Source organism: Scyliorhinus torazame, chromosome 27 (assembly GCF_047496885.1).
Source record: "Scyliorhinus torazame isolate Kashiwa2021f chromosome 27, sScyTor2.1, whole genome shotgun sequence".
Lineage (NCBI taxonomy): Eukaryota > Metazoa > Chordata > Chondrichthyes > Carcharhiniformes > Scyliorhinidae > Scyliorhinus > Scyliorhinus torazame.
This window is the reverse complement of record NC_092733.1, coordinates 15,078,726-15,089,820: the sequence shown is the minus strand read 5'-3', so window position 1 is coordinate 15,089,820 and position 11,095 is coordinate 15,078,726. Positions and strand designations below refer to the sequence as shown.

The following is an 11,095-nucleotide window of genomic DNA, read 5'->3' as shown; positions in this document are numbered from 1 at the left end:
GGGCGAAACCCACGCAAATACTTGGAGAATGTGCAAACTCCACACAGTGACCCAGGGCCGGGATTGAACCTGGGACCTCGGCGCCGTGAGACAGCAGTGCTAACCGCTGCGCCACTGTGCTTGCCCCTACCTTTGCAAAGCTAGCCAGCTTACCTCCATTCAGCAATCTGCAAGTACTCGCCCTCACGGCTGTAAGAACAAACTCAGATTGATATAGTACCTTTTCCCAATCTCAGGGTGATCCAAACACCTTTACCACCAATAAGGTACGTTTGAAGTGTAGTCACCACCGTAATGATGGTCAACACGGTAGCCAGTAAGCACACGTTAAGATCCAACAGATGGATGATGACCAGATCATGGAATATTCTGGTGGATTCCCAAGGGTCAGTCAGCAGTCCTGAATTCAGCCGATGGTGGGCAGCCTTATCTCTGGGTTTGCAGACAATCAATAGATTTTAGACTACTCACGACCCTCCCTAATACAGGAGCCCTGATGCTAATTGCAGGGCTGCACATGAGTGAACTTTACACCTTTGTTTCTCGGAGTGTCTTTGCTTCACAACCCGGATCAATTGAGCCCCAAGGGAAGCCTTGGCGTCTCTCTGTCTGCACTTATGTGCATGCATATTTTTATTAATGCAATGAGACATGTTATGGTTGGGAACCCCCTCCCTGAAAAGATGGTCGAAACATGTTCAACAGTAACGTAAAAAAAGTTTAGGTGCAGCAAGAGGCCATTCGACCCATCAGATGGGTGCCAGCTGCACAAAAAAGGATATGCAGCCTAATCCCACTTGCCAGTTCTTGGCCCAGAGTCTAGTGGGTTAAGGTATTTTAAGTGTTTTTTTTCAAATCTGAGTTTTAGACCTTGACTACCCTCTGGTTGAAAAATAATCTTTTCAATCCCCCCCCCCCTAGTCTTTCCAACACTTTAAAAAAAAATCACACTGGACACTCAGTCGAAGGGGCAATTTTCAGGGTTGTGGGGGAAGAGGGAGAGCTGCTGTTGGGGCTATTTAGGGGAGGGGGCAGCACAGGCGTGAGGGACTGAATGGCCTCCTTCTACGCAGTTCCCATCCCCCTCCCTGTGTGTGTGTGCGCATCCATTCGCCGGGCGGGTTGTCTATCCCCTATCAGGCTGAAATGGTTAATCTTCACGGTGGAATGGAATGACTTTAAAAAGCAGGAGGAGGGGGGAAGCACACACACACACATGAGGGTGACCAATGCATGAAGACCTGAGCATATGTCAAGGTGGGTTTATCTTATCTCCGATTGGTTCCCCTAGACGGGCTAGCTGATAGGTTGCTCGTTTGCCAGTGCCTCTCCGCTCGAGTGTGTGTGGATGTGGATGGAGAGCTGAGTCCTCTTCCCCAGTATAAATCCCTGAGTCACGCTTTGGCTGGAGAATTAGTGGACAGTCGGGGCTGTGAGTGCAGGTTGCTCCAAACGGATCCTTGCAGTAAGATACAGTTGTGTGTGTGTGAGAGGCTTTGCAATTGCAATGGAGCATCGGCAGTATTTTGTCTGCAACGTCTGCCTCACTAGCCCACATCAGCCGAGTGCTTGATTCTCCGAGCAGTCCAGCTCTGCGGGGACCATGTCCAGATGCCAAGTGAGGCTGGGAGGCTGTGGCGTTGGCATCCTGACCTGCTGCGTGTGCCTGTGTGGACCCTGCCTGGCCACTCACCCACTGAGAAACAGATGATCCTGCCTCCCAGCCCTTTCTTTTGACTCCAGATTTGCCGAGCATCTATTTCTCTTGTTGTTGCTGTTTCATGACCCCTCCTTGTCTGTGCTTTTTTTTTGCCGGGGGCGACCTCAAAAGTTTCCCCACTTGGTCTTGTGGGGGAGGGGGGCACTGGACCCATCATCCACCCACTCCCAATCGACGGATTAAGAGTACAGTACCCCTGAGATGCCAGCCTAGGGGTCGCGATGGATGATTCTGATATTGTAAGGCGAAGGAGGGTTCAGGTGAGTAGCTCAGTAAAAAGAAGGGGAAGCTTCTAAATACCAAATTAAGTTGTTTTTTTTGTTGGGGGAGGGAATTAATGAATGGGCTAAGCACTCCCCATCAGCCCAGAGACTGTTGCAATGTCGTGTGATGTAAGAAACCTCTCAACTCCGCATGGAAAGGTTGATGTAGAGTCAGACAGCACAGAAGTCGGCCATGCGGCCCATCGAGCCTGTACCAGCCCCTCCAAAGGAGCTGCTTAATTAGCCCGACTGCTCCTGCTCTTGACCCATAACTCTGCAAATGCCCCCCCCCCCCCCCATTTGAAGGATATAGTTAATTCCCATTTGAACGTAAATAAAAACAGATTATACTCGGCAGGTCTGGCAGCAACTGTGGGGAGAGAAATTGAGTTAACGTTTCATTCAACCTTTTAAAAACTGATTGGATCTGCTTGCCACAGCCTTTCAGACAGTGCACTCCAGATCACTCGCTGCATTTAAAACAAAATCTCACCCTTCCCCTGCCTCAACTTCTCACCAATTACCTTAAATTGGTAAACTCGCCTGCAAGTTGAAACTGCTCCTCCTTATCTACTAACCCAAACCCTCTTCAACCCTACAGACAATTCCTTTTAAGGTGAGGGAGGATGTGAGGTGGACTGAATTCTGAATGGGTTTTGATGCATTAACCCCATGTTGGCTGGGTTAGGGAGAAGGGTTCTATGTCGCAGTGCCAATCTTTGAATTTTTATTTTATTTGAATATTTGTTTATTGATGAAACCGCAGGTAAGATCAGACGGGAATCAGATAATCCATAATATCTGTGCCTCAATGGGTGTCCCCCCCCATCTTGTGCAAAGCGATGGCAAAGTGTTGTGGCAGTGCGGTGCCATGGCAGCCTTGGCCTTTCAAAAGGTTCTACTCCACGGTCAACAGCAAGTGCTGCCTGGGACTCTGTCGCTGCAAATCATAGAATCATAGAATTTACAGTGCAGAAGGAGGCCATTCGGCCCATCGAGTCTGCACTAGCTCTTGAAAAGAGCACCCTACTTAAGCCCATGCGTCCACCCCATCCCCGTAACCCCACCTAACCTTTTTGGACACTAAGGGCAATTTAGCACGGCCAATCCACCTAACCTGCACATCTTTGGACTGTGGGAGGAAACCGGAGGAAACCCACGCAGACACGGGGAGAACGTGCAGGCTCCGCACAGACAGTGACCCATCCCGGGAATCGAACCTGGGAACCTGGAGCTGTGAAGCAACTGTGCTATCCACTGTGCTACCGTGCATCATAACCAAAAGTTGGGGGCACCGGAAAGCTATTCCTTTGTGCAAATAGGTGTCTGGCTGTCTCCTCTTGGGCGTTGACTTGCACTAGGCTGCACTGCCAGATGCACTGGCAGCTCTCCGCTTCACCTAATGCTTTCTGCTGATCGGTTGATCGACCTGGTGGGGCATCGCCACTCAGCTTGATTCTGCCAGCACCTGATACTCGCAGAAGTAGACTTTTGAGAGGGTATCACTGGATAGGGACCAGGGTGTATGCATTTGGTGGAAATCTCTCCAACCAGCCCCTCTAATCCAAGGGTGTAATTTTATAACATTTTACAGTTCTGAACACAGACTGGGAGGAAACCTCCTCTTTGTGACAGTGTCAGCAGGGCCCTAGACAATGGATTTTGTAATTGAGCATTCCCAGTCATTTATAAAATGATGAATTAAATGGCCCATATCTCCAAATATTTCTGATCTATTTAAGAATATTTGGGCCTTAAGAAAAATCCTGTCTTGAGAAAGAATGTCATGCATTTATGTACGGTCTTTCGCAACCTCAGGACATTAACAAAACATTTTACTGTTAAGGAAGTGTCGTTAATGTCGTGATGTAGGAAGTGTGGCAGCCAGTCTGTGCATAGCAGGATCCCACAAACAGAAATGTGGTAAAAACCAGGTAATCTGTTTATTGGTGATGTTGATTGATGGATCAACCAGGAGAATTCCCCAGGAGTGCCATGTAATCTTATACATCCACCCGAGCAGCAGGCGGGCTGTCTTAGCCCCCCCAAAAGAGACGACACCTCCTCCAGTGCAGCACTCCCTCCGTGTTGCACTGAAATGCCAGTTCAGAATTTAGGATCAGGTCTGTGCAATTCTACATAATGTTTCAAGGTTGTATATAGTTATGAGGGTTGTGTGTAAGTGTATGTGCGTCAGGAACACATATGTATGTATGTGCGCCTATGTATATGTCATAAATGTTTATGTGTATCAGTAAGTGTGCATTTGTAGGTATTTATTTTTAGAAATATTTTTATTGAAGGCATTTTTCGTATGTACAAAAATACAAAGCCAAACCTTGGCAATAGGTAACAAAACTAACAGCCCATCCTCCCCATCTCCTACCACCCCCCCCCCCCCACCCCCCCCATCTCCCAATTCACTTGAAAGAAGTTGATAAATGACTTCCACCTCGGGTTGAATCTCTCCTCCACTCCACGTATGGCGAACGTAACTTATTCTAGGTGCAAAGATTCCTCCAGGTCGCTCACCCACACCCTCGCCTTTGGCGGCCCCGAGTCCCGCCAACTCCACCAAACCCGTCTCCGGGCTGTCAGGGAGGCAAAGGCCAAGACATCGGCCTCTCTTCCCCCACCTGAACCGCCGGATCTTCCGACACTCCGAATATCGCCACCTCCGGACTCGGAGCCACACCTACGCCCAAAATATCGGACGTGCTTTTGTAGGTATAGGAGTATTTTCAAATCTCGATGACAGTGTCCTACACTCCAGTCTTCCTAAGTAAAGGACTGGTTTGACTTGCATCCAAAGTTGGAAAGTTCCCCTGTAATGGCACCAACCCACAACTGCTGTTGTAAGAACCGAGAGATAGGCCACAGATGCTGGCCTTGTGAGTTACACTCCGATCCCATGAATGAATTAAAAAAATAACAAGGCCCACCAGAAGGTGGCAGCAATTTCGGGTGGTGGGGGGGGGGGGGGCTGTTGCAGGGGGATGACTGAGTTCCTCAAATGTCCAATGGTGATGCATGGGAAGCCCAATTTTGGTTCTCACTGGAAGGGCGTGACTGAAGGCGCCACTGCTGTGACATAGGGTGGGCGGCACGGTAGCACAGTGGTTAGCACTGTTGCTTCACAGCGTCAGGGTCCCCAGGTTCGATTCCCGGCTTGTGTCACTGTCTGTGTGGAGTCTGCACGTTCTCCCCGTGTCTGCTCTGGGTTTCCTCCGTGTGCTCCGGTTTCCTCCCACAAGTCCCGAAAGACCTGCTGTTAGGTGAATTGGACATTCTGAATTCTCCCTCTGTGTACCTGAACAGGCGCCGGAGTGTGGCGACGAGGGGCTTTTCACAGTAACTTGATTGCAGTGTTAATGTAAGCCTACTTGTGACAATAAAGATTATTATTATAATTAATATATTTCTCTGCAGTCGCATGCGTCAGAGTAAAGTCATTAGCTTGGGAGCAGAGCATCCAGGGATGATCCTCCTGTGTAGCACCAGCATCTGACCATGATTGTAAAAGACAGGCAGGCAGCACAGAGCGAGTTTTGTTTAGGAGATAGCCTTCACTGATGTACTTTAAAAACAGGCCCTGCTGATTCACTATCTCAGCCTGGTGTCATACGCTGGGTTTGTAAATTGTCAGAATGTCGGAGAGGGGAAAGAAAATACAGTTTGACTTCCAGTCACCTATCTTCCAGTCGGAGAAAGGGTCTGCTCACTGTCCAATAGGCCAGGGGAAGGTGGGGCTTCATGAGGGTGGGCAACTGAGGGAGGGAGGGTAGGGGGAGGGCACTTTAGAGGGAGAAGGCCATGTGAAGAAATCTCCATAATGTATCCAGAACTGTTGGCAATCCTTGCTCTACCATGTTAAGGGTGAATGCTACAATAGCGTGCAAGGGTCCAGTTTATGCCCTTATTGGTCCCTTTCTTTTATTTCTGCCTGATCCATGGATGTTTAATTGACCTGTGACTTTAAGGCAACGCAGCCTGTAATTATAGAATTTACAGTGCAGAAGGAGGCCATTAGGTCCATCGAGTCTGCACCAGCCCTTACAAAGAGCACCCTACTCAAGTCCACGTATCTATCCTACCCCCCCCCGTAACCCAGTAACCCCACTTAACCTTTTTGGACACTAAGGGCAATTTAGCATGGCCAATCCACCTAACCCGCACATCTTTGGACTGTGGGAGGAAACCGGAGCACCGGAGGAAACCCACACAGACACGGGGAGTACGTGCAGACTCCGCACAGACAGTGACGCAAATCGGGAATCGAACCTGGGATCCTGGAGCTGTGAAGCAACAGTGCTAACTACTATGCTACCGTGCTACCCACAGAAGCCTATACCTTTAATTCAAACAGCAAGATCCAGAAGGTTGTGCTGACTCAGACTGGTGATTGGCCAGTGTCAGTGTCATGAGAATGCCGCTTTCAGAAATGTTTGGCTGCTCATGTTACTGCAGTGATGTCAGAGTGTGGGTGGAGCTGAGCTCTGGCTCTGCTTTTTAGTTTCACTTTGAGAAAAGCTTGGGTGTGTCTGTGTCTTTTTGGTTTCGTTTTCAGTGTTGGAGCTGAAGCCAGACAAAGCAGCTGTACTGCTGTTCTCTCTGCCATGAAAAGACTGTCTCTTGATCATTTGGTGAATTCAGAATTATAAATGTTCTGAGTAGTGACTTTAACCTGATGTGCTTCTGTTAAAAGTTTTTGTTTAAGTCTTCTGGATGTTAAAAGGAAAGCTTAAAGGATTACTTAGTGTTGTATTCTTTGTGGGTTGTATTTGAATTGATGGTTGCTAAGATGTTCACTGTTTGTTTTGAAAAGGTTAACTTGAGTTAATAGACTAAACATTGTTTTGCTTTAAAAAAAATACTTTTCCATTTCTGCTGTACCACACCTGTAGAGTGGGCCGTGTGCTCCCCATACCACAATCTATTAAAGGTTGTGGGTCAGGTGAACTCCATGATACACTTTGGGGTTCTCTAAACTCTGGCCCATAACAAATTGGGGGCTCGTCCGGGATAAAAGTCTATCTATTGGATTGGCTTTGTGAACTTAAAGACAGTGAGGGGTGAGCATATTGTGGGTGTTTTTCAGATGTGGTATTTTAGTTCACGTAGGGGGTGTGTTGTGGACAATGGCTCTTTCAGAGGCGCTGAAATTTTTGGGGGTGGAGACGGTCACACGCAGTACCTTACAGACAGAGCCTAAAAGCAGACTATTAAATTTGGCAAAAAACATTGCAGTTAACATTACCTGACAAAATGCGAAAAGGTGAGGTCATTATGGTGGTGGCTAAGCATTTAAAATTGCCCGAGATACAGTTTGACCATTGGAAATGGCAAAAATTCAGTTACAAATTAAACAAATGAAACATGAAAAAGAATTAAAGCAGCTTGAGTACGAAAGCGAGAGAGAGGAAAAAGAAAGCAAGAGAGAGGAAAAAGAGAGAGAAGAAAGGAAAACAGAAAGAAAGCCCTAACAGAACAAAAGAAAGAGAACGGGAGATCCAGATCAGGGAAAAAGATAAAGAGAGATAATTTGAACTTCAGAAAATGGCCATGAAACATGACAGTCAGTTAAAATTGGCAGACGTAAAGGGAAACGTACAGTTGGTTGATAGTGATGAGGATAGTGAGAAAGAGCGTCATAGTCGAAGGCTTGGTGGGGATCTATTTAAATATGTCCAAGCATTGCCAAGGTTTGACGAGAAGGAGGTGGAAGACTTTTTCATTTCATTTGAGAAGGTGGCTAAACAAATGAAATGGCCACAGGACATGTGGGTATTACTGATTCAAACAAAGATGGTAGGTAGGGCTAGTGAAGTGTTTGCATCACTACCGGAGGAGGTATCTGGGACGTATGAGGAGGTGAAAAAATCCATCTTGGGTGCATTTGAACTAGTGCCTGAAGCCTACAGAAAAAGGTTTAGAAATTTAAGGAAAGAATTTGGTCAAACATACATGGAGTTTGAAAGGATCAAAGATAGTAATTTTGATAGGTGGATAAGGGCTTTGAAAATAGACCAAACGTATGAAGCTCTCAGAGAAATTATACTTTTGGAGGAGTTTAAAAATTAAATTCCTGATGTAGTGAGAACTCATGTGAAAGAGCAGAGGGTTAAAACTGTGAGATTGGCAGCAGAAATGGCAGATGATTATGAATTAGTTCATAAATCAAAGCTTGGTTTCCGACATCAGTTTCAGCCTGTGAGGTGTAGAAACTGGGGACATGAGAAATACTCAAGTGGTAAAGGTAAAGGTGATCTGATGGGAGATAATAGGGTGAGTGTACCTCAGATTAAAAAAGAAATCCAGGACTTCCGGGTGCGGCGATGACCAGCTGAGTCGCACGTTTCGGCAGCTCCCGGTGGAACGGACTTTTGGGCTCTTAATAATAGCCCCAACGGCAATTTTAACAGCTAAAAGTACTGTGCGGTGAACCAGAAGGGAATCCCCCCTGGATACGGATGAAAAAAGGAGAGGAAGGTGGCCAGATTGCGGTGGATCCTTTAGAGCAGCGGCAAGGAAGGCAAGCAAAAACCAAGATGGCGTCGGAAGGTGGCAGCTTAATATGGGGCCCTGAACAACATGAGTTTTTGAAACGCTGCGTGGAAGAACTCAAAAAGGAATTGAAGAAGGAACTGTTGGCCCCGATATTACAGGCGATCGAAGGGCTAAAGGAGGAGCAAAAGACCCAGGAGCGGGAGCTTCGGGTCGTGAAGACAAAGGCTGCCGAGAATGAGGAAGACATACAGGGCCTGGTGGTGAAGACGGAGATGCACGAGTCACACCATAAACGATGTGTGGAAAGGCTGGAGGCGCTGGAGAACAACGCGAGGAGGAACAACCTAAGGATTCTTGGTCTTCCTGAAGGTGCGGAGGGAGCGGACGTCGGGGCATATGTGAGCACGGTGCTGCACTCGTTAATGGGAGCGGAGGCCCCGGCGGGTCCGCTGGAGGTGGAGGGAGCATACCGAGTGATGGAGCGAGGACCGAGAGCAGGAGAAATTCCTCGAGCCATAGTGGTGAGATTCCTCCGTTTTAAGGACAGAGAGATGGTCCTTAGATGGGCAAAGAAAACTCGGAGCAGTAAGTGGGAGAACGCGGTGATCCGCGTATACCAAGACTGGAGAGCGGAGGTGGCGAGAAGGAGGGCGAGCTTTAATCGGGCCAAGGCGGTGCTTCACAAAAAGAAGATAAAATTCGGAATGCTGCAGCCGGCAAGACTGTGGGTCACATATCAAGGGAGGCACCACTACTTTGAGACGGCGGATGAGGCGTGGACTTTTATCGTGGAAGAAAAATTGGAATGAGCGGGTTATTAAAAAAAAAAGAACGTTTGAAACAAAGTGGTGGGGCGAGTATGGGGGGGCGAAGAGGGGGGTAAAAAGGGGGGAAAGAGGAGTTTTATGTTATTAATCCTGCGATGTGGTAACTTTTCTCTCTTCCACAGGTGGTGGGGGGAGGAAAGGAGGTGGAAGAGATGGGGCGTTGGCCTTTGGGGGCGGGGCCAAGGGGGAAGCGCGGGCTTGGCTCCCGCGCTATGATAATCATGGCGGGAATAGGGAAGCAGGAAGGAGGGGGCGTCGCACGGTGCGAGCCGAGGTCACGGGGGGAAGCCGAGGTCGGCCAGAGTTTGCTGACTTCTGGGAGCAACATGGGGGGTGTAACTACGCTAGTGGGGGATCTAGCGGGGGGGTGGGAGGGGGGAATTATTGGGCTGCTGTGCTGGGGAGAGGGGGGAGCTGGTATGGGGTGGGATGGGCGGGGGGGCACCGCCTGGGGGGGACACAGCTGCGTGGGAACCGGGTGAGGAGCTGGAAAAAGGGGATGGCTAATCGACAAGGGGGGGGGTAAAAAGCCCCCCAACCCGGCTGATCACGTGGAACGTGAGAGGGCTAAACGGGCCGATAAAGAGGGCACGGGTACTCGCACACCTTAAGAAACTTAAGGCAGACGTGATAATGTTACAGGAAACGCACTTGAAACTGATAGACCAGGTGAGACTACGCAAAGGTTGGGTGGGGCAGGTGTTCCATTCGGGGCTAGATGCGAAAAACAGGGGGGTGGCTATATTAGTGGGGAAGCGGGTAATGTTTGAGGCAAAGACTATAGTGGCGGATAGCGGGGGCAGATACGTGATGGTGAGTGGCAAACTACAGGGGGAGACGGTGGTTTTGGTAAACGTATATGCCCCGAACTGGGATGATGCCAATTTTATGAGGCGTATGCTAGGACGCATCCCGGACCTAGAGGTGGGAAAGTTGGTAATGGGTGGAGATTTCAATACGGTGCTGGAACCAGGGCTGGACAGGTCGAGGTCCAGGACTGGAAGGAGGCCGACAGCAGCCAAGGTGCTTAAAGATTTTATGGAGCAGATGGGAGGAGTAGACCCGTGGAGATTTAGCAGACCTAGGAGTAAGGAGTTCTCGTTTTTCTCCTATGTCCACAAAGTCTATTCGCGAATAGACTTTTTTGTTTTGGGAAGGGTGTTGATCCCGAAGGTGAGGGGAATGGAGTATACGGCTATAGCCATTTCGGATCACGCTCCACATTGGGTGGACTTGGAGATAGGGGAGGAAACAGAAGGGCGCCCACCCTGGAGAATGGACATGGGACTAATGGCAGATGAGGGGGTGTGTCTAAGGGTGAGGGGGTGCATTGAAAAGTACTTGGAACTCAATGATAATGGGGAGGTCCAGGTGGGAGTGGTCTGGGAGGCGCTGAAGGCAGTGTTTAGAGGGGAGCTGATATCAATAAGGGCACATAAAGGAAAGCAGGAGAGTAGGGAACGGGAGCGGTTGCTGCAAGAACTTCTGAGGGTGGACAGGCAATATGCGGAGGCACGGGAGGAGGGACTGTACAGGGAAAGGCAAAGGCTACACGTAGAATTTAACTTGCTGACAACGGGTACTGCAGAGGCACAGTGGAGGAAGGCACAGGATGTACAGTACGAATATGGGGAGAAGGCGAGCAGGTTGCTGGCCCACCAATTGAGGAAGAGGGGAGCAGCGAGGGAAATAGGGGGAGTGAGGGATGAGGAAGGAGAGATGGAGCGGGGAGCGGAGAGAGTGAATGGAGTGTTCAAGACATTTTATAAAAAATTATA

General features: G+C 48.9%; 1 protein-coding gene across 1 annotated transcript in view; it reads left to right on the top strand.

The window, feature by feature from the left end:
* The first annotated feature begins 1,338 nt into the window (after nt 1–1,338).
* LOC140403227 (microtubule-associated serine/threonine-protein kinase 1-like) overlaps nt 1,339–11,095 on the top strand; it is a 217,797-nt gene continuing 208,040 nt past the window's right edge. The window contains exon 1 of the mRNA XM_072490987.1: nt 1,339–1,980. Within this exon, the coding sequence (XP_072347088.1) occupies nt 1,942–1,980 (39 nt within the window). The 5' untranslated portion in view covers nt 1,339–1,941. The remainder of the gene's footprint in view (nt 1,981–11,095) is intronic.